The 22,948-nt window shown below is 54.7% G+C and overlaps 1 protein-coding gene across 2 annotated transcripts; it reads left to right on the top strand.

Annotated features, from left to right (window-relative positions):
- Positions 1 to 2,125: 2,125 nt before the first annotated feature.
- Positions 2,126 to 22,248, top strand: COL8A2 (collagen type VIII alpha 2 chain). 2 transcript variants are annotated; one of them, XM_012439724.2, is made up of 3 exons: positions 2,126 to 2,170; positions 17,413 to 17,621; positions 18,188 to 22,248. In XM_012439724.2, the coding sequence occupies exons 2-3, from the start codon at positions 17,429 to 17,431 to the stop codon at positions 20,104 to 20,106; spliced, it is 2,112 nt and encodes a 703-aa protein (XP_012295147.1). In that variant the 5' UTR covers positions 2,126 to 2,170; positions 17,413 to 17,428; the 3' UTR covers positions 20,107 to 22,248. The 2 variants fall into 2 exon arrangements, with proteins under 2 accessions (XP_012295147.1, XP_012295140.1); XM_012439717.2 differs by lacking the exon at positions 2,126 to 2,170 and having other exon boundaries at positions 17,259 to 17,621.
- Positions 22,249 to 22,948: the final 700 nt, after the last annotated feature.

The raw sequence follows: 22,948 nt of genomic DNA, 5'->3' as shown, positions 1-22,948 counted from the left end.
GCCAAGGTTCAAATTCAGGTTCTACTTTTTTTTAGAGATGGGGGTCTCACTATGTTGCCCAGGCTGGACTTAAACTCCTGAGCTCAAGTGATTCTCCTGCCTTGGCCTCCCAAAGTTCTGGGATTACAGGTGTGAGCCCCCATGCCTAGCTCGAGGCTCTACTTTTCATGAGCTGTGTGACGTTGGGCCAGTTACTTAACCTCTCTATCCCTTAGTTTTTGCATCTGTAAAAAGAGAAGATGAAGTACTTTCATCACTGGATTGTTGTGAGGATTAAATGAGATAATTCATGAGAACACTCAGAATGGTGCCTGTCACACAGTAGGTACATAATGAATGTTAGCTGTGATTAGTTCATGTGTTCGTTTATTTTATTTGGATTCTCTTCATCCCCTGAATACTATTCAGGGCTTTTACACTCTCACACATGCTGTTCCCTTGGCCCAGGACTGATCACCTCTCCCCACCACCAACCAGTTAAATCCATGTTCATCCTTCAAAGCCCAGAGCCAACATCAGTCATTTCCTCTCCCGGAGTCTCATGGTGCGGGGAGGGGACTGGGGCCAGAGAAGCTGGGGCTAAGCTGAGCTGGAGGGTCCTTATACCTCGGCTTCATCATCCAGGCTGCAGCCTCAGAAAGTGGTCTCATGACCCAGCTCTGGGGTCATAGTGTTCGGAGTGGCGGGATGGAGGCAGGGCTCAGCTGAGTTGGAGAGGAGGCCTCGGAGCTGCTGGCTCTGGCATCTGGCTGCTTGTACAGCTACAGACAGGACTGGATGTCAGAGTTTCCATGGGAGCAGGCAGAGGCAAGCAAGCAGCTGGGGGAGAGAGTGACGTGACCCAGAGGCCTTCCTGCCAGGTGGGCTGGCTGACTGTCCCCTCCCCATCTACCCCTGGAGTCACGTCTGGGTCTGGACTTTAGCCCCAGACCCTCTGCCTACAGCTACGTGACCTGGACTAGGGCTTTTGATAGATCCTGGCACCACACCTGATTGAGGCAGAAGTGGGGACCCAGCCATCCAGGCCTCTGACCACATCACCTCCCCCACTAAATAACCTTCCATGGCTCCCCATTGCTCTCCAGAGAAATGCAAGCATGGCATTCAAATTTCCTCACCACGTTACCCCAGCCTCCCCGTCCCACAGCGCTTCTGGACCTTCCCTGTATCTTACTGCCTGAAATTCCTTTTGTCACCTCCTCTGCCTTTCAGATTCCTACTCCTCCTTCAGGACCCAGCTCCAGGGTCCCTTTCTCCACGAAGCCTTCAGGGGAAGCTTAAGGAGGCAGTGTTCCCTGCTCTGTGCTCCCACAGCCCAAAGATCTTTGCCAACTGTGTGATGCCCCCAGCCCTTCAGGGCAGGGCAGGGTAGGGTATGGGGTTGAACCATTTCTGTGGCCCAAGGCCCAGGCTTGGGTCCTCCATGCAGCAGGAGCTTCCCCAGCAGGGATCCTAACCCAAAGTAGGGGCCACCCCAAACCAGAACTGACATATGGGAGGGACTTCTTCAGCATGGGAACCCGGGACACAGAAGGGACGTTCTCAGCCTGGGCCCTAGGATAGGAGGAACTCCTTCAATCCAGGGCCAGGCACCCTGTGGGCGTTGCTAAGTGTGCATTGAATGAATGGAGTTCTGGAGTGTGGGGCAGACACCTTGGTTCCCTCAGGGGAGGAGGGAACTGAGAAGAGAGGCTGAGGTTGTGGCCAGGTTTCCAGCAGGGGTTTCTGGTAAGAAGCCCATGGCAGGCACTGGGGTGGCTATGGGTTAGGCAGGAGGCTTCCCAGGCTCCTGATGTCATCATCTCACTGTTCCGTTTTTTTTTTGAGACGGAGTCTTGCGCTGTCTTGAGTACAGTAGTGTGATCATAGCTTACTGCAGTCTTGAACTCCTGGGCTCAAGCAATCTTCCTGTCTCAGCCTCCTAAGTAGCTGGGACTACAGGTACGCACCATCATGCCCAGCTAATTTCTAAAATTTTTAGTAGAGACAATGTCTCCCTATGTTGCCCAGGCTGGTCTCAATCTCCTGGGCTCAAGCAGTCTTCCCACCTTGGCCTCCCAAAGTGCTGGGATTACAAGCGGGAGCCACCATGCCCAGCCTCACTGTTTCTCTCCTTCATCCTCAGGCCCTGCCTCTGCTGGGACCTTCCCAGGCCCCTCCGAACTGAAAGGTAAGCTGGGTTTGGTGGCGGGGTTTTCCAATATCCCAGGCTGGATGAGGCCTGTGTTCATTGCTGTCTAACCTCGCTCCCTCCTGCTGCAGCGGAAGCCCCTCCCAGACCCAGGGTGTCCTGTGAGCCGCCCCTTTTGCGGGTGACCTCAGCTCCCTGCAGCCTGGGCTTTAAAACCCTGGCCTAACTCGGAAGCAGCTTTTTCTCATTTGTGAACTATTTCGCCCAGCTCCTTGGCGGGGCCGTGTTTGCTTGGCCCAGCCCGGGTGCAGTGGCCTGGCTGTGCTCCCGCCGGGTCCCCTCCCTGCCCAGCCCAGCCCCTTCTGCTGCTGCTGCCGCCACCACGCAGGGTAGCCACAGAGGCCCAGGAATTTTGGCAGGCGTGGGGAGGCAGCGGGCGGCGGGTGGCGCTCCGGAAAAGGCTGTAAATGCGAACCAGAAGGTGAGGGATTGGAGGCTGAGGAGGCCCCGCCTGCCCCTGCCTGAGGCCTGGGGGTGGCTGGGTCTGTGGGGGCCCTCGGATGTCCAGTTCCCATCAGAAGCTCAAGGCCTCTGCTAGGAGGCAAATGATGGCCCTAGCTGAAGCCCAAGCCCCTAGGTGGGAAAGGGCCAGCTGCCTGGCTACCTGCCTGAAGGTACATGGCTGCCGTGGGGCCTGCCCACTGCCGGCCTCTTCTAGTCCATCTGCCCCTGCCTGGCTGTTCTTACCTTCCTGGACACATTGTTGTCCCGAGATGCTCCTCCCCAGGGGAGCCTTGGAGAACCTAGACTCAGAGATGGGCAGAGACCAGGGGCTTGGTCACCTGCAGGAGGGAGGTTTGGTCCAAGCCCGCTCCAGCCCAGAACTGAGGACTAAGGAAGAGCAACAAAGAGAAAGTGGCTTTGTGCTAAGCCACCTGAGGGCTTGGCCGGACGTGGGAGGTGGGTTCTGGACCTGGAGCCCTGGGCTACAGGTTTCATTGAGCACATGCCCTGCGCCAGCCTCAGGCAGGAGGGAGGTAGAGGTGGGGAAGAGGTGTTTTCATGCAGGTGGGTGCCCAGGAGGAGTTGTTCTTCCTGAAGGAGGCAGGGAAGGCTGAATGGAGGAGGAGGCATTTGAGCTGGGTCTTAAATGAGGACTAATATGTTTCCATGGAGGAGAAAGGGCAGCCCAGCAGAGATCAGGCAGGAAAAGGCAGGGCCAGGGTGGCAGTGAGAAGTCTGGGGTGTCTGGATCTTACAGTGTTGCGGGGAGGAACCCAGGGCTGTGGTTGGCTCCTCTTACTCCCTAAATGTGGCCACATTCCTCAGGGGGAGTCCGTGGCCCTCCTCCAGGCTGCAGCATCCCCACCAACGAGCCTGTGTTTTTACCTGTAGCCCACGTCTCTCTCCTGAGTTCCAGAGTCCCAGGTGCACTGCTCCTTGGATGCCCCCCTACCCTGGAAGCCTTCCTTGTCCAGTCATTTGCTCTGATTTCAGCTTGGACCGTCCCACCATCACCTGCCCCCGCGGGCCTGTTAAACTCTGATTTCTCCTTCAAGCCTCCTTCTAATGCTACTTCTGAAACTGAGGCCACTTGGTCTGGGAGCCTCTCTTGCAGTGGTGTGGGATGCTGGGACTGTTAGTGGAACTGAAGTGTGGTCAGGCAGACCAGGTGGGCAGGCAGCAGCACTCCTCTCTTGCCACCAACCTGGGTGAGAAGGTGGCCCCAGGCTGCCCTGATCTGGCCACCTCCCTCCACCCTCCAACTCCCAGATTCCAGGTACCTCTTCGGCATTGGGGCAGTTCTCATCTGCACAGCAGACAGAGAGCTCAGCTCATGGGACTGGACACCCCCAAGTCCCTTCCCAGACCTCACAGGGCAGCTCAGTCATTGTGCAGGAGGTCAGACCCAGACCTGACATTAACACGAGCAGGTGTGGACTGTTAGTGCTGGCCTTCCCAAGGGTCCCGTCCAGTGACCAACAGCTAGAGATTTACAGAGCCTGGAACTCAGATAGGGACCTGGGACATGGGAGAGGACAGAGAAGGACAAACAGCGACAGAGATGGGTGGACAGGTGGAATGGTGATACAGAGGCAGGAGGAGAGAGATACACAGAGAGGGAGATTCCTGAGACACACAGGAGACACAGGAGGCGAAGGCCTGGGTTCGGTGACACAGAGCCATGGAGGAAGGGACACAGCGGGCACAGCACACACTCCAGTGGCTCCGAGCTGGCATTGAGCTGGTCCTGGCTCTCTCCTTACCCGCCTGACTCTTACACGAGTGTGTGCCTCCAAACGTGACCTCAGGGCTTTGCTGGGCTCCCCATCCATCTCTCTACCCCCTCCTTCCTAACTGGTCCACCTTCTACTATGCCTCCTCCTCCAGGAAACCATGTGAATTGCAGAATAACATGGAATTTATCCTGTTAGTACCAGAAAGCCACTGGAAAATCCAGAGCAGGGGAGAGCCATGGGCAGAACTGTGCCAACGTGTGGCTCACAGACAGGCAGCGTCGGCATCCCCTGGGAGCTCATTAGAGAGGCAGATGCTGGGCCCTATCCCACACCTAGTGAATTTCGAGGGGGCCCCCGAACCTGCATGGTGATAGGCTGTCCCAGTCATCTGGTTGCAGCCTAAAGTGTTAGAAGCATCGTGGGAGTCTCTATAGGCTATGTTGAGGAAATCAGAGAGAAGCTGGGGCTGGGGGACTGTGGGAGAGACTTTTATGATCATCCAGTAGAGAATGTGGCCACCTAATTTATACACTTTTACTTAGTGATGGGGATGTGCCAGGCACTGGGCTGAGTTTTGAGGGAATACAAAGTCTGTACTGGGGTGAGGCTGTGGGAAAGGAAGGGAAGGAACAGAAGTAAGAAAAATAGAGGAGACAGAGTCCACAGGATAAGGTTGGAAGTTTGAGGGGAAAGGAAGAGAAATGTCATGTACAGTTGTGCAGGTTGGTTACTGCACAAGGGCACCCAAGAAAGGTGATGAGTAGGGGCTGAGTTGGCTGAATGAAGGATACACCAAGGCATAGAGTTTCCCATAAGGAAGGAGGGTCAGAAGTGATGTTCACCCTTAAAAATGAACAACAGCAAAAGTGATGCTCAGATTTTTGGCCTTGGCACCTGGGGGTACAGGGCACTTGGGTTGGGGAGAAGCAGGTAATGAGGGAGAAGGTAATGACAGCAGTTTGGGTGGGATCTCTGAGGGACAGCCAGGGAACATGATTGGCTGACAGTTGAACACAAGAGTCTGAGGCTCAGTTGGGAAGCCGAGGTGGGAGGATCACTTGAGCCCAGGAGTTCTAAAGCAGCCTGGGCAACATGGTGAGATCCTGTCTTTCTCTCTCTCTCTCTTTTTTTCTCTTTTGAGACAGAGTCTCGCTCTGTTGCCCAGGCTGGAGTTCAGTGGTACAGTGCAATCTCGACTCACTGCAACCTCCGCCTCCTGGGTTCAAGCGATTTTCCTGCCTCAGCCTCCTGAGTAGCTGGGACTACAGGTGCATGCCACCATGCTGGGCTAATTTTTGTATTTCTAGTAGAGACAGGGTTTCACCATGTTGGTCAGGCTGGTCTTGAACTCCTGATCTTGTGATCCACTCGCCTCAGCCTCCCAAAGTGCTGGGATTACAGGTGTGAGCCACTGTGCCTGGCCGAGACCTTGTCTCTTAAAAACTTAAAAATTAGTCTCATGTGACGGCTTACACCTGTAGTCCCAGTTACTCAGAAGGCTGAGACAAGAGGATGGCTTGAATCCAGGAATTTGAGGCTGCAGTGAGCTATAACCACACCACTGCACTCCAGCCTGGGTGACAGAGCAGACTGTCTCAAATAAAAAAAAAAAAAAAAAGAAAAAAAAAAAGCCTGAGCCTCAGGGGAGACATCGTAGCTGGAGACAGATGTAGGAGTTCTTGATGATGGGGTTGGCGCTGTGGGAGCTGGTGGGAGCTGGACGCTGCAGAAGAAACATCCAGAGAGAAGAGATGAGGCCTGAGCCAGCTCCTTGAGCAAGCCTGGGGCTGCAGAGTGGGCAGGGAAGATTCTGAGGAGGAGCTTTCAAACGGAGAAGAGCAGGGTGACAAGGTGGAGTACCTTGAGGTGAGAGGGTGGAGGGGGAGCGAGTGGGGCCTGAGGGTGGAGAGTGTTCTTTCAGGAGGCTTGGCTGAGAAGGGCTGGGGAGTGATGAGGGTGGCTGGGGAGGGTCAGGCCTGTGTGGACATGTGGATGGAGAGGCTGGAGAGTAGGGGGCCAGGGCAGGCAATGGCAGATGGGGAGAGGCCCCCGAGGAAGAGGTGTGGAAGGGCCTTGACCTTGCTGTTTCTTCTGAGATTCAGGAAAGAGACTGGGAAAGGGCTCCTCAATTTTCACCAGCTGGGAGAGTGGTGGGGCAGGTGGGCTCAGGAAACCTGGAGAAGTCTGGAGCTGCCCACCTGGGCAGTTGGGGGTGGGTGCCATGCCCAGGGGGTGAGGAGGGTTTCTCTGTTCCTCCCAAGCTCCATAACTCCTAGTCCTGAGCAGGCTTTGTGGGTCCTGCTCAGTTTCATCTCAGGAGTAGTCAGGGAAAAGGTCAAGAAAGCCAGAAAATTGACTTTAGATGTTTATTTTATAGGCCAGGCTCAGTGGCTCATGCCTATAATCCCAGCACTTTGGAGGGCCGAGACAGGTGGATCACTTGAAGTCAGGAGTTCAAGACTAGCCTGACCAACATAGTGAAACCCCGTCTCTATCTAAATATAGAAAAATTAGCCAGATATGGCGGTGCACCCCTGTAAGCTACTCGGGAGGCTGAGGCAGGAGAAATGCTTGAACCCGGGAGGCAGAGGCTACAGTGAGCTAAGATCTTATCTGCACTCCAGCCTGAGTGACAGAGTGAGACTCCATCTCAAAAAAAAAAAAAAAAAATCATTCTATAAGATTCTGACCTTTGGTAGCAAGTAACCTGAGTTTTAGAAGAGATGGAGGAAAGAAGTTGCTTTGCAGCAGGATGAATTGAAGTTAGACTGAATAGAGGACTTCCAGGCCATCAGGCTAGCAAGATACGGTAGCACACCTGGAGGGACTTGTGGTTTAGATGATCTCAGTTAATTCTTTTTTCTTTTTCTTTTTCTTTTTTTAAGTGAGAGCAAGTTTGTTAAGAAAGTAAAGGAGGCTGGGCACGGTGGCTCATGCCTGTAATCCCAGCACTTTGGGAGGCTGAGGTGGGCAGATCATGAGGTCAAGAGATTGAGATCATTCTGGCCAACATGGTGAAACCCCATCTCTCCTAAAACTACAAAAATCAGCCGGGCATGGTGGTGCATCTGTAGTCCTAGCTACTTGGGAGGCTGAGGCAGGAGACTCTCTTAAACCCAGGAGGTGGAGGTTGCAGTGAGCTGAGATTGCGCCACTGCACTCTAGCCTGGTGACAGAGCGAGACTCCACCTCAAAAAAAAATAAAATATAAAAAGAAAGTAAAGGAATAAAAGAGTGGTTACTTCATAGGCAGAGCAGCCCCTCAACTAATCTTTTGCAGATGAGGACGCTGAGGTCCAGAGGGGTTAGATCACCTGTCCAGGGTCACCCAGCTGGTAAATAGCTGTGCTTAAATGGGAGTCTAAGGGCTGCCTGGGCCTAGGAGGGCTGTAGAGGTCTTCGGGCTGGGCCCCTAATAGGGAGGGCCCGAGCCAGAAGTGCTGCTCACCTGTCGCGGTGACTGAGACAGAGCCGGAAGGAGGAGGGAAGAGAGGAGTCGGGCAGAGATCTAGCAAGAGCGCTGAGAGCAAGGCTGGGTGAGCGAGGAGACCGCAGCGCCAGGCGGGTGAGTGAGCGGGGCGGCCGGATCCGCAGCAATGTCTCCACAACAGGAAGCGTCTCATAACATACCTGTGGTTTGGCCAGGCCCTGGGGCTGCCTGAGTGCCCCCACCGCTTCCTCAGCTGCAGCCGCTCCATCTAGGGTGGATGAGGGCTTGGAGCAGCAGGGGCCTGTGCAGGGCTGTGTTTCATCCACCCACCATTGGGGGTCTGCCTGACCACTGGGAACCTATCGGGGCCTGGGGTCCCAAGGCACCAACTCTCAGGCCCCCCTTTTTTCACTGGAGATGGGCTCCCCAGTTTCCACCAGCTGGGACAGTGGTGGGGCAGGTGGGGCTCAGGAACCCTGTCTGATTGCTCACCTGTGAAATGGGATGGGATGGGAGAGTGGGCAGATCTTTCAATTCCATGCGACCACCTAGACCCTCTCTGTGGGTCACCCCTAGGACAGAACTCTTTCAGAGACAGGGGGCGGCTGGGAAGGGTCACTGCTAGCTGATGTCCCTTCCCCTCTTCTGGCATTCCTTGGGGCAGGGAAGGGGTTTGCTTTTTGCCAGTTCTTTCTGCTGGGGCCCATTTGCTGCTCACCACCCCCACCCTGCCACCATTGATCTGAAAGACCCTGGAGCACTCCCCACTCCTAGCCAGTCTCCTTTGCCTCCCTGGGAGGAGGCCCAGGCTGCCACAAAATGCTGACTTGGACGAAATGCTGTTTTATGGGGATTTGCTGAAAAGGGGGGAAATCCCCGTTAAGGACTTGCAGCTGTCCAAACACGGTGTCTACCCGAGGCTGCCACCGCGTCGTCCTCTGAATCAGTGTCTCCTGTGTGCACCCCACCTTGGGCTCCATGCCCCCTGACAGCCCTGCCTTCTTCTTGCCTTCATTTCCCAAAAGTCACCAGAGAGGGTGATGGCTTACCCTGGGTCACACAGCCACTCATGGGCAGAGCTGGGCTAGAGCCTCAGGGCCTGCCCCTGACCCCTGACAGCCCTGCTTGGCCATTGTTCCCCATGGGAAGAGCAAGGAACAAACAGATGAATTGTCTTTCCCTGCACACCTCTAATCCCAGAGCAGATTGTTCTGAGTTGAAGTAGGCCGTGTGAGTGTTCCCTGCTGTTTCCATTCTAGCCCAGATGAGCCCCTTGGACCTGGGGAGTGGACTCCCTGGGCAAGTGCGACTAGGTATCTGCAAAGCTGAGGAAAGGACTGAGTGTGTGTATTACTGGTGTGCCCTTTAAATTTGATGGTGAATTAAGTTCATCAGACACTGTGGAGCATCACTGTGTGCCAGCCAAGCCCCGTACAGGGCACAGAGATGGGGAGTGTGGCGGAAAGAGAGTTGGAGAACTACGGGGAAAACAAGAGTGATCATGGGGACCCACAGGCATCAGCAGGGCCAAGGGAGGAGTCCAGCCATTTCCCAAGTGTTGGGAGGGCAGCCCCAGGGAGGCCTGGCCTGTGTGCAGGAAGCGGAGGAGGTCAGGGGGCAGGGATTGCAGTGAAAAGGAAGCAGGTGGGCAGGGGCTCAGAAGTGCCCAGGCCCCTGTGGCTCTGATGGTGCTGGGGTGGGGGCAAACCATCTTCCCTGGGCTGCCGGTTGCACCATTCCAGGGGGCATCATTTCTTTTGCAGCCCCTTGAACAGGCTGCACACACCCTTCTCACCGCTGTGGGCCACTGGCCACTCCCCAGCCCCACCCAGATGGGCGCAGGCCAGCTTCCAGCTCTAAGAGCGAGGGTGAGCCTCCTCTCAAGCCCACAGGCGCTTGGAGTTGGAAGAGAGATTCCTCTGTTTGCTTTCTCTCTGCTGTTGCTCTCTGGCTTGCTTTCCCTCCATGGCATGACATCAGAGTGGCTAAGAGCTTGGGTTCTTTTTTTGGGGGGGGGGACAGGGTCTCACTTTGCCACCCAGGCTGGAGTGCAGTGGTGCAATCACGGCTCACAGCAGCCTCAAGCCCCCAGGCTCAAGCGATCCTCCCACCTCAGCCTTCCAAGTAGCTGGGACTACAGGTGTACCACCATGCCTGGCTAATTTTTAAATTTTTTTTAGTGGAGATGAGGTCTCACTACATTGCCCAGGCTGGTCTTGAACTCCTGAGCTCAAGTGATCCTCCTCTCTCAGCCTCCCAAAAGTGCTGAGATTACAGGCATGAGCCACCACGCCCAGCTGAGCTCAGGTTCTTAACAGACCTCTCCGGGAAATCCCTCAGTATCCTCATCTGTGGACTAGCACCTCTTGCCCAAGGACACTGTCAGAGTTAAGTCATGTATTGCTAGTGAAGCCTCCTGGCAGTGCCTGACACCTGGTCTTTGAGCTGCAGTCCTCACTCAGACCCTCCTCACTCATGGTGACACCTCTTTGGAGTCCTGCCATCAGACCTGACCTCAGCAACAGGAACGCAGTGCAGCATGGAAGGGGCTGGGATGGGACAAGTTCAGGGAGCCAAGAGGGTGGGTCAAGGACGCTTGCTGGAGGATCCCCATTACCAAGGAGGAAGGAAAGGTGGGCAGCTTTCAGGGGTCAGCCTGGGCTGATCTGTTCCTTTGGCGCCCTGCTGCCTGAGCTCCTTGAGGTCCTCTTTGCCCTGAGCACCCTCCCAGCTGCACCTTCAATCACTCCCGACCCCCAGAGGCCAGGGCTTTTCCGGATCCTCTTGTGGTGGTGTCATGACCTTGACCACGGCCCAATCAGGTCAGAGCAGTCCCTCCCCTCCCTCGGCTTCCTGCCGCACACTCTGCCCCCTCATTCTGCTCGCCCATCCCCCTGCCCACCCGCCAAGCAGAACAGTCTGGTTCTGTGCACCTGTGGGCAGCCCCCCAGCTCAGGTGGCCAGGGCAGGAGGGTCCTGCCCTGCTCAGGAGACGGGATGGTGTGTTGGTTAGGGGCTGGAACTCAGAACTCAGACTGTCCAGGCCTAGGCTCTCACTTTGGTGCCCTTGGGGAGTGACCCCCTCGGGCGGTTTCCTCATCACTCTCTCTTTCTCTCTTTTTTTATTTTATTTTATTTTTTTGAGACCAAGTCTCGTGCTGTCGCCCAGGCTGTAGTGCAGTGGCCCAATCTCCACTCACTGCAACCTCTGCCTCCCAGGCTCAAGTGATTCTCCAGTCTCAGACTCCCGAGTAGCTGGGATCACAGCCACCACGACCAGCTTATTTTTGTATTTTTAGTAGAGACAGGTTTCACCATGTTGGCCAGGCTGGTCTCCTCTCCTGACCTCAGGTGATCTGCCTGCCTTGGCCTCCCAAAGTGCTGGGATTACAGGTGAGCCACTGCACCCTGCCTCCTCATCTCTCTCTCGCTCTTGCTCTCGCTCTCGCTCTCTCTTTCTTTTCTTTTCTTTTTTTTTGGTGAGACAAGGTCTCACTGCTGCTCAGGCTGGAGTGCAGTGGCACAAACATGGCTTACTGCAGCCTCTACCTTCTGGGCTCAAGTGATCCTCCTGTAGCCGGTACTACAGACCCACAGCACCATGTCTGACTTTTTTTTTTTTTTTTTTTTTGAGACAGAGTCTCTGTTGCCCAGGCTGGAGTGCGGTAGCACGATCTTGGCTCACTGCAACCTCCAACTCCTGAATTCAAGCGATTCTCCTGCCTCAGCCTCCCGAGTAGCTGGGACTACAGGTGCATGCCACCACGCCCAGCTAATTTTTTGTATTTTTTTTTTTTAAAGATGAGGTTTCACCATGATGGCCAGGCTGGTCTTGAACTCCTGACCTCAGGTGATCCACCCACCTTGGCCTCCCAAAGTGCTAGGATACAGGCGTGAGCCACAGCGCCCGGCCAATTTTTTGTATTTTTAGTAGAGACGGGGGTCTCACGATGTTAGCCAGGATGGTATCGAACTCCTGACCTCGTGATCTGCCCACCTCAACCTCCCAAGTGCTGGGATTACAGGCGTGAGCCACTGCACCCGGCCATTTCTGGGTGGCATTATTTTTAATTTTAATTTTTTTGGTAGAGACAGGGTTTCACTATGTGCACAGACTGATCTCAAACTCCTGGGCTCAAGTGATCTTCCTGCCTCAGCCTCCCAAATTGCTGGGATTACAGGTGCTAACCACCATGCTCAGCCAGTTTCCTCATCTCTAAAATAGGGATAACATACCTTACAGGCTTGTATGAAGATTACATGTAAAGCATGAGGCCAGTGCCTGGCAAGGTACCCCAGCAGCATTTGGTGGGTTCTGCCATCAATCAGAGCAAGGTGAGGCAGGCAGCCTGTGCTGAGGGGAGGCTCTAGGTAAGGCCTTCTGCTGACACTTAGACTTTTACCGTCGGAGCTTCCATTCCTACATCTATAGAAATGGGGGTAATAATTGCAGGAGCTCCATGTGTTCATTGAGGGGATTGAAGTGAGCTGTGGCCTTTGAGGCCTGGATCACTCCCTGGCACACAGGGACAGAAGCTTGTTACTATTATGCTGAAGCTCAGGAAGGTAAAGTGACCCATCTGAGGTTACAGAGTGGGCTGGTGGTAGAGCTGGGATTTGAACCTAAGAGCTGAGAGCTCACAGCTCCAAGGACCTTCTCTGGGGCCCTACATTCATTCCTGCAAAGCCCCATGTGATCCTGACCTTAGAGGAGCAGGGAGCTCAAGCCCAGACCCAGCCTGGACTGAGGAAGGCCTTCTCCCCACACCCATCTCCAGACGTGCACAGCCCACCCTCAAACCCCACTTGCTGCCAGACACAGGTGCAGAGAGGTCCCTGAGGGGCTGAGGGGAACCCAGAGCAGGGAGTCGAGGGGAAGTGGGACTTTTCTCGGGTGTGAAAAACATCAAATAGAACCACCTTCAAATAATGGGAGCCCACTCTGAGCTGGGTACAAAATCTCTACTGATAGCAGCCCCAAGAAGCAGGTTTTAATCCACTTTATTTTTCTTTTATATTTTAATTTTTTATTTTATTTATTTATTTTGAGACAGAGTCTCAGTTTGTCACCAGGCTGGAGTGCAGTGGTGAGATCTTGGCTCACCGCAACCTCCACCTCCTGGGTTCAAGCTATTCTCCTGACTCAGCCTCACAAGTAGAATAGCTGGGATTATAGGTGCACGCTGCCACGCCCAGCTAATTTTTGTATTTTTAGTAGAGACAGGGTTTCACCATGTTGGCCAGGCTGGTCTGGAACTCCTGACCTCAGGTGATCCACCCGCCTCAGCCTCCCAAAATGCTGGGATGAGCCACCATGGCCGGACAATTTTTTTATTTTCTGAGACAGAGTTTTGCTCTTGTTGCCCAGGCTGGAGTGCGATGACATGATCTCGGCTCACTGCAACCTCTGCCTCCCGGGTTCAAGCTCTTCTGCCGCAGCCTCTCCGGTAGCTGGGATTACAGGCACCTGCCACCATGCCCAGCTAATTTTGTATTTTTAGTAGAGACAGGGTTTCACCATGTGGGCCAGGCTGGTCCCAAACACCTGACCTCAGGTGATTCACCTGCCTTGGCCTCCCAAAGTGCTGGGATTACAGGCATGAGCCACAGCGCCTAGCCAACCCACTTAAATAAAAATAATAGGTGGGGGCCAGGCATGGTGTCTCATGCCTATAATCCCAGCACTTTGGGAGCCCAAGGCAGGTGGAGGCTGAGGCAGGAGAAGAGCTTGAACCCGGGAGGCGGAGGTTGCAGTGAGCTGAGATCTTGCCATTGCACTCCAGCATGGGTGACAAGAGCGAAACTCCATCTAAACAAATAAACAAACAAAACAACAACAAAAAAGCAGGTGGGCGTGGTGGCTCACGCCTGTAATCCCAACAGGTTAGGAGGCTGAGGTGGAAGGATCGCTTGAGCCCAGGAGTTCAAAACCAGCCTGGGCAACATGGTGAAACCCTGTCTCTACAAAAAATAGAAAAAAATAGCCAGGTATGGTGGCGCATGCCTATGGCCCCAGCTACTCTGGAGGTTGAGGTGAGAGGATCACTTGAACCTGGGAGGTCGAGACCAGCCTGGGCAACAAAGTGAGTCCTCATTTGTACAAGAGAAAAAAATTTTAAATTAGCTGAACATGGTAGTGCATGCCTGTAGTTTCAGCTCCTCTGGAGGCTGAGGTGAGAGGATTGCTTGAGTCCAGGAAGTCGAGGCTGCAGTGAGCCGTGATTCTGCCACTGCACTCCAGTCTGGGCAACAGAACAACACCCTGTCTTAAAAAACAAAATCAAAAAAACTTTTTGGCTGGGCACGGTGGCTCATGCCTATAATCCCAGAACTTTTGGAGGCCAAGGTGGGGTTCCTGCTTGAACCCAGGAGTTTGAGATCAGCCTAGGCAACACAGTGAGACCCTGTCTTTACAAAAAATAGAAAAAATTAACCAGGCGTGGTAGCACATGCCTGTGGTCCCAGCTACTTGGGAGGCTGAGGTGGGGGGATTGCTTGAGCCTGGGAGGTTGAGGCTGCAGTCAGCCATGATTGTGCCAACTGCATTCCAGTCTGGGTGACAGTGACGCTGTCTACCCAAAAAATAAATAAAATAACAGCTTTAGGCTGGGAGCAGTGGCTCATGCCTGTAATTCCTGCGTTTTGGGAGGCCAAGGCAGGTGGATCATTAGAGGATCTCCTGCCTCAGCCTCCCAAGTAACTGGGATTACATGCATGTGCCACCATGCCCAGGAATTCAAGACCAGCCTGGCCAACATGGTGAAACTCCATCTCTACTAAAAATACGAAGAATTAGCTAGGGGTGGTGGTGGGCCCCTGTAATCCCAGCTACTCAGGCAGCTGAGGCAGGAGAATCTCTTGAACCTGGGAGGCGGAGGTTGCAGTGAGCCAAGACCATGCCACTGCACTCCAGCCTGGGTGACAGAACGAGATGCCATTTCAAAAAGCTTTACAGAGATATAATTCACATATCATACAATGGGCCCATTTAAATATACAATTCAGTGTTTTGTTTTGTTTTGTTTTTTTACTGTATTCATAGAGCTGTGCAGCCATCACCACGATCAATTTTAGAACATTTTCATCACCCCTGAAAGAAACCCTGTGTCCATTAGTCGTCACCTCCCATAGCCTTCTTCCCAGCCTTAGGCAACTGCTGATCCACTTTCTGTCTCTATGGATTTGCCTATTCTGGCCATTTCATATAAACGGAATCACACAATATGTGGCATTCTATATCTGGCTTCTTTCACTTGTTTTCAAGATTCATCTGTATTGTAGCAAGTGTCAGTACTTCTTCCTTTTTTATATATATATATTTTGAAATGAGGTCTCAGTCTGTCCCCAAGCTGGAGTACAGTGGCTGGAGTGCAGTTCACTGCAACCTCCACCTCCTGGGCTCAAGTGATCCTTCCTCTTCAGCCTCCTGAGTAGCTGGGACCACAGCACACCCACACCGGGCTAATATTTTTTTTTGAGATGGAGTCTCGCTTTGTTACCTAGGCAGAGTGCAATGGCATGATCTTGGCTCACTGCAATCTCCGCCTCCTGGGTTCAAGCCATTCTCCTGCCTCAGCCTCCCGAGTAGCTGGGATTACAGACGTACACCACCACGCCCGGCTAAATTTTTGTATCTTTAGTAGAGACGGGATTTCACCATGTTGGCCAGGCTGGTCTTGAACTGCTAGCCTCGTGATTTGCCCACCTCAGCCTCCCAAAGCCACTGCACCTGGCCTTTTTTGTTTTTTGGTTTTTTTTGTAGAGATGGGGTTTTACCATGTTGCCCAGCCTGGTCTCAAACTCCTGGGCTCAAGCAATTCACCCGCCTCTGCCTCCCAAAGTTCTGGGATTATAGGTGTGAGCTACCATGATTAGCCTATTTATAGATATATTTTTAAATGTGTAATCTTGCTATGTTGCCCAGGCTGGGTTTGAACTCTGGGCTTAATTGATCCTCCCACCTCAGCCTCCCAAGTAGCTGGGACTACATGTATATGCCACCATGCTTAGCCTGTACTTCATTTGTTTTCTTTGCCGAGTAATATTCCATTGTATGGTGTTACCACATTTTATTCGTCTTCATCAATCCGTGGACATTTGCATTTTTTCTACTTTCGGCTGCTGTGAATATGACTGTTACGAACATTCACATACAGAGAGCCCCGGATGCTCTCTCATTTCATGGATGAGGAGAGCTCCTGCCCAGGCTCCCACAGCTGGGAAGGGGAAGGGGAAGGATGCCTGGCTGGTTCCGGAGCCTGTGTTTCTTCCCCACCCAGGCTTTGTTCTCTGAGTTGAGCCAAATGCTGTGATGGGCATAGGTCAAAGCATGAAGGAGTGAGGCCTTATAGAGGAAGGGATGACAGCTTCCCAGGGCCATAAAAGATGAGTAGGGGAGGAAAATAACATTGCAGGCAGAGAAACAGCAGGTGCAAAGGCCAGAAGTGTGAAGGTGCCCAGTGTCTGGGAACTTCAAGTTCTGGTTTACTGGGTGGAGGTGTGGGGAGGTGAGGGGCAGAGCAAGGGACGGCAGGCAATAGAGTTGAAGACACAGGTACAGAGTAGGTTAGAAAGGCTTGAATGCCGACTAGGTGCAGTGGCTCATGCCTTTAATCCTAACACTTTGGGAAGCTGAGGCAGGTGCATCACCTGAGGTCACGAGTTCAAGACCAGCCTGGCCAACATGGCGAAACCCCATCTCTACTAAAAATATAAAAACCAGCTGGGTGTGGTGGCATACCCCTATAATCCCAGCTACTTGGGAGGCTAAGGAATGAGAATCGATCACTTGAACCTGGGAGGTAGAGTTTGCAGTGAGCCAGGATCACGCTATTGCATATTGTACTGGGCAAACAAAACTCTGTCTCAAAAGAGAAAGAAAGAGAGGGAGAGAGACAGGAAGGAAGAAAGGAAGGAAGGAGAAAGAGGAAAGGAAGGAAGGAGAGAAGGAAAGAAGGAGGGAAGGAAGAAAGGAAGAGAGAAAGAGGCACTTGAATATGCTAAGTGCCATAGACTTGATCCCAAAGGCAGGTGGCAGGGAGCCCAGAAGGGCATCAGCAGAAGGTGGAGTCAGACTGACCTAAGTCAAATCCTAGCTCTGCTTCCTAGAGACCTTTGCTTTAGTTTTATCATCTGGAAAATGGAGATGACAATAATAATTCCTTGTTAAAGTATTCTGAGCATTAAGTGAGTTCATGTCCCTAGAGTTCAGTCTAGTGCCTGGCAGAGAGCTGGCCCAGCAATGGAAATGGGTGTTGACATCCAAGAGTTTTTAGCAGGGGAGGCCAGGCTGCTCTAGAAGGCACGCCCAGCTGCAGAGAGTGACTGGCTGGTTTTGAGGGGGCTGCTCTACCTGGGAGGCTGGGCCCTGAGAGATAGGGAAGGGGGATGAACAGCCACAGGCAGGGTCCAAAGAAGTTTAGGAGGTAGCTTTTGTAGACCCCCGCAACTTTGAAAATTGCTTGTGAATAATATGTAAATTCTGAATTGCTTCTCAGCCTTTTGACTAAAATCAAGTGTAATATCTAAAATCTGATCTTTTGATGAGCGCTGTGCCTGGTGCCAAACCACACTGGGGCTGGCTTGATGACCTTCTCTGTTCTTCTCTGCAGCACGTCCACGGACGCCATGCGGGGGGCTCTGACGCCCCTGTCTTCGCTGCTGCTACTGCTACTGGTGCTGGTGCTGGGGTGTGGGCCTCGGGCGTCCTCTGGTGGCGGGACTGGTGGGGCAGCGGGCTATGCCCCGGTGAAGTACATGCAGCCCATGCAGAAAGGACCTGTGGGACCGCCCTTCCGAGAGGGCAAAGGCCAGTACCTGGGTGAGAGCCTCCTCGCCCCACAGTGCCTCAGAGCGCTCCCAACCCCCAAACTCCCTGCCTCCCTGACCTCCGTCAGATCCTCAGGTGCCCCCCACAGCCCCTCATTCCCCACCAATCTTCCCACATCCACTGTTTTTCCCAGTGCCCCGGAGGGCCTGGAAATGGTGCAGCTGGTTGGCACAGGTGGTCTTCCAAGGGGGAGATGAACTAGGAAGTAGGGAGGTGGGGGGCTCTGCTCCCACGGGCTCTAAGGTGGGTTGCTGGTGCCACCTGGTGGTCACTCCACCTTCAGGTCATGCCGGGATGAGAGATGAGAATCAGCCAAGCTCAGAGAGGAGGCCCAGCCTGGGTAGGTTGGGTGTTAGAAGCCCTTGATGAGGTTACCTGTAGCCCTCAAGATGGCCCCTGGACCACCCCCAAACCTCATCTTCCATGACAGCAGGGAGGGGTAGCCCCATTCTTCCTCTCCCATGTACCTCACACTGGAATGGGGGAATGGGTAGATGGGGTCTCTGTCCCGACTGACTGTTCAGAGCCCTGACTGCCCCCTTCTCTTTCTTTCTCAGAAATGCCTCTACCACTGCTGCCGATGGACCTGAAGGGAGAGCCCGGCCCCCCCGGAAAGCCCGGGCCTCGGGGCCCCCCTGGCCCCCCTGGCTTCCCAGGAAAACCAGGCACGGGAAAGCCAGGGCTCCATGGGCAGCCTGGCCCTGCTGGCCCCCCTGGCTTCTCCCGGATGGGCAAGGCTGGTCCCCCAGGGCTCCCTGGCAAAGTCGGGCCACCAGGGCAGCCGGGGCTTCGGGGGGAGCCAGGAATACGAGGGGACCAGGGCCTTCGGGGGCCCCCAGGACCCCCTGGCCTCCCAGGCCCCTCAGGCATTACTATTCCTGGAAAACCAGGTGCCCAGGGGGTGCCAGGGCCCCCAGGATTCCAGGGGGAGCCAGGGCCCCAGGGGGAGCCTGGGCCCCCAGGTGATCGAGGCCTCAAGGGGGACAATGGAGTGGGCCAGCCAGGGCTGCCTGGGGCCCCAGGGCAGGGGGGTGCCCCTGGTCCCCCTGGCCTCCCTGGTCCAGCTGGCTTAGGCAAACCCGGTTTGGATGGGCTTCCTGGAGCCCCAGGAGACAAGGGTGAGTCTGGGCCTCCTGGAGTTCCAGGCCCCCGGGGGGAGCCAGGAGCTATAGGCCCAAAAGGACTCCCTGGAGTAGACGGTATGGGGGTCCCAGGCGCAGCAGGGTTGCCAGGGCCACAGGGCCCAGCAGGGGCCAAAGGGGAGCCAGGGACCCGGGGTCCCCCTGGCCTGATAGGCCCCACTGGCTATGGGATGCCAGGACTGCCAGGCCCCAAGGGGGACAGGGGCCCAGCTGGGGTCCCAGGGCTCTTGGGGGACAGGGGTGAGCCAGGGGAGGATGGGGAGCCAGGGGAGCAGGGCCCACAGGGTCTTGGGGGTCCCCCTGGACTTCCTGGGTCTGCAGGGCTTCCTGGCAGACGTGGGCCCCCTGGGCCTAAGGGGGAGGCAGGGCCTGGAGGACCCCCAGGAGTGCCTGGCATTCGAGGTGACCAGGGGCCTAGTGGTCTGGCTGGAAAACCAGGGCTCCCAGGTGAGAGGGGACTTCCTGGGGCCCATGGACCCCCTGGACCAACTGGGCCCAAGGGTGAGCCAGGTTTCACAGGCCGCCCTGGAGGACCAGGGGTGGCAGGAGCCCTGGGGCAGAAAGGCGACTTGGGGCTGCCTGGGCAGCCGGGCCTGAGGGGTCCCTCAGGAATCCCAGGACTCCAGGGCCCAGCTGGCCCTATTGGGCCCCAAGGTCTGCCAGGCCTGAAGGGTGAACCAGGCCTTCCAGGGCCCCCTGGAGAGGGGAAAGCAGGGGAACCTGGCACAGCTGGGCCCACGGGGCCCCCAGGGGTCCCTGGCTCCCCCGGAATCACGGGCCCTCCTGGGCCTCCTGGGCCTCCAGGACCCCCTGGTGCCCCCGGGGCCTTCGATGAGACTGGCATCGCAGGCTTGCACCTGCCCAACGGCGGTGTGGAGGGCGCCGTGCTGGGCAAGGGGGGCAAGCCACAGTTTGGGCTGGGCGAGCTGTCGGCCCTTGCCACGCCGGCCTTCACTGCGGTGCTTACCTCGCCCTTCCCTGCCTCGGGCATGCCTGTGAAATTTGACCGGACTCTCTACAATGGCCACAGTGGCTACAACCCAGCCACTGGCATCTTCACCTGCCCTGTGGGCGGCGTCTACTACTTTGCTTACCATGTGCATGTCAAGGGCACCAATGTGTGGGTGGCCCTGTACAAGAACAATGTGCCGGCCACCTATACCTACGACGAGTACAAGAAGGGCTACCTGGACCAGGCGTCTGGCGGGGCCGTGCTCCAGCTGCGGCCCAACGACCAGGTCTGGGTGCAGATGCCGTCGGACCAGGCCAACGGCCTCTACTCCACGGAGTACATCCACTCCTCCTTTTCAGGATTCTTGCTCTGCCCCACATAACCCGTGGGGGGCCCTGCTGCCCTGGCCTCCTCCTCTTTAGTGGTAGAGTGACCTTTTCAGTTACAAAGAACCTCCATTTAAAGAAAAAAGACAAAAGCTGAACAGAGGCGGCCATGGCCTTGGCCCGAGGAGACTGACTTGCTTTCTCCCTGCATGCAGGCTGAGATTGTTTCTGGAAGGGGCTGGCATGAGTTTCTTTCCCCCAAACGTCTGTGCAGTGTCGGGGTTGCACCCCGTGGGCCCTGGGGCACACAGCCCAGCCCCTTGTGAGTCCTGGGCTCTGCTGGGCCCTGAAGGAGCTGAGAGGGAGCTTAGCTCCCCACCCCCAACCTGGGGAGATGGCCCTTCCCACTGGCTCCCTGATGGCACCTGCTGGAGGAATGGGGCACGGCCTCCCTCGCAGTCCTTGGCTGGGGCTCCTCCAGCTTCCTCTGGGACCTCCAGCATATGACAGTGGACTAAGGACTGTGGGGTTTCCCTCCAGGAGAAAGGGAGAAGAGGGGACCATCGAGTTGGCGAGTGTGGACACCCTGCCAGGACTATAGCCCCCATGGTGATGCTGTGGCATCAGACCTGTCTGTAGCGGGCACAGGGCTTGCTGTTGCCCTGGGAAAGGGCAGCCCCCTTTCACTGCTCCACTGGGAGCCATAGGGAAAGTGGTTTGTGAGGGCTCAGGGCAAGGACCTGGGGCAGGAGGCAGCTCTTTGCACTCATCCCCCTCCCTCCGGGGCTGCCCCCACCAGCTCTGGCTGTTTAGCTTGAGAGTGGCGAACAGGCCCCTAGGGACAGCCACAGGCCAGAAAGATCAACCTCTGTGAAGTGTCTAGAGCAGATGGTGGTGGAGGCAGAACGGACCATCAGCAAACAGGAGCACTCCTCCCTTTCTCTCCTTCGACCGGCTGCGGGCTGGGCTGCTTTTCTCATACAAAATTGTAAGAGGATCCTTGCGACCCCAGCCAGGTATCCCCAAGGCAGCGCACCTCTCGTTTGGCCCTCTGAACAAGGTGCACACGAGCTCAAGGATGAAGTCGGCTCCCACTCGTTTTTCCTCAATAAGAACCATATGGTGGGTGTATGTGTACAAGAGGGGTTCATCTGTGGGGGCTTCCTCTCCTTCCACCCTCTGGTTGCGATTTCCTGTTCTAAGCAGGATTAGGGGCCAGGAGGCTAAGGCTGGGAGAGAAAGGGTGCCAACAGGTCCCTTTGGAATGAGTTGGCCCTGGACATTTCTGCCATTTTCCCCTATCAGAGCTCCTCTGCAGGAAACAGGCAGAATGCCCCTCCCAACCCCTCAGTCCCTAGTTCAAGCTGAGTGGATAAAGCTGAGATTAGCACTGGGAATGGTGGACATTCCTGCCCATGCAAAGATGGCCACTTTCCCCAAAGCTGCAGGCCTTGCCCTCAGCCCTTGCCAGGCCAGCCCCGCTCCCTATACCGAGTGTGACCTGGGGTCATTCTGTCTGTGACTGCATGTGTACTGCCGACACCAGGCAGTCCACGTAAAACAGGATGGCTGCTGACTTCTGACTGGCTAAGCAGTGCATTCCCTCAGGCTCCTTGCCAACCCTCCTCCCCTGCCCACAATTTCTCCAAACAAGGCAGGCTATTTGCTCACTTCTTCAAAAGGAGAAATGAAAACCCAAATCTGCCCAAGTGACACTTGAAAAGGTTTTGGCTGGGGTTCCTGGTGGATTTCTTACTACCTAACGCCCAAGAGAACCAACTAAGGAGTCTCAAACCATACCTGGTGGGGGTTCTTTGCTCAACCTCTTCCTTCCCTGGGTCAAAGCCACTATCATCTGATGTGTTAGGGATGGGTTCTGATTGGCAGAAATTAATCAGCTTCCAACGGGAGCCCAGGGAACTAAGTAGAGTCCCAAGGGAGCCCCACCACGTCAAAAAACAAAAAAAGCTATTTCACAGAGCTGAGCTTCTGCCAGATTTCATTCCTCAAGCCTTTCAGGAGGGGTGGTTGGCGTTTCTAAAATGTTTATGGGATTTGAGTTGCAGGTGTCCACTTAACTGACTGGCTTTGATAAACAATGTCAGATTTTAACTATGAAAACGACATTACCTTGTGCATTTTTATATTCTGATTCCTATTTTTTTTAAGATTAAAGTTTAAATGTTTTCCACTAGTCATTTCACTTCTAACTTGGTATAGGAAGCTTAGCTCTCTACATACTTATCATGTACCCTGTGTCACAGATTTGGGAAAAATGCACTCGGGAATCAAAGAAAATGGAACTTCTTTTTGAAAAGACGAGCAACCATGTTGATTGTATTGACACAACCTCAGTAAAACTTGTTGTATAAAACAGCACTGTGCTACAGCTGGCAGATGCAGAGGTATCGCAAGCCTCTGGGTTCTGTAAGGTGTCCAGGAAGCTCTCTGGGGCTCGTGTGCCTCCTCTTAAGGAGCTGGCCCTCCTCACCAGCTCCCTAACCTGGGTTTGTCACCACCACATCAGAAATGCCTGATGCTCGTAAGCTGCTGAGACTGTGCACCAAGCAAATGCCAAGAGGCATTTTAAGAAACCAAAGGCAGGGGCTGGGCACGGTGGCTTGTGCCTGTAATCCCAGCACTTTGAGAGGCCAAGGTGGGCGGATCATGAGGTCAGGAGATTGAGACCATCCTGGCTAACACGGTGAAACCCTGTCTCTACTAATACAAAAAATTAGCTGGGCATGGTGGTACTCACCTGTAGTCCCAGCTACTTGGGAGGCTGAGGCAGGATCATCGCTTGAACCTGGGAGGTGGAGGTTGCAGTGAGCCGAGATCACACCACTGCACTCCAGCCTGGGCAACAGAGCAAGACTACATCTCAAAAAAACAAAAAAC

Source organism: Aotus nancymaae, unplaced genomic scaffold (assembly GCF_030222135.1).
Source record: "Aotus nancymaae isolate 86718 unplaced genomic scaffold, 86718_ANA_hifiasm-v0.15.2.pri h1tg000053l, whole genome shotgun sequence".
NCBI classification, from domain to species: Eukaryota; Metazoa; Chordata; class Mammalia; order Primates; family Aotidae; genus Aotus; species Aotus nancymaae.
This window is presented reverse-complemented; position numbering and strand designations above follow the sequence as displayed.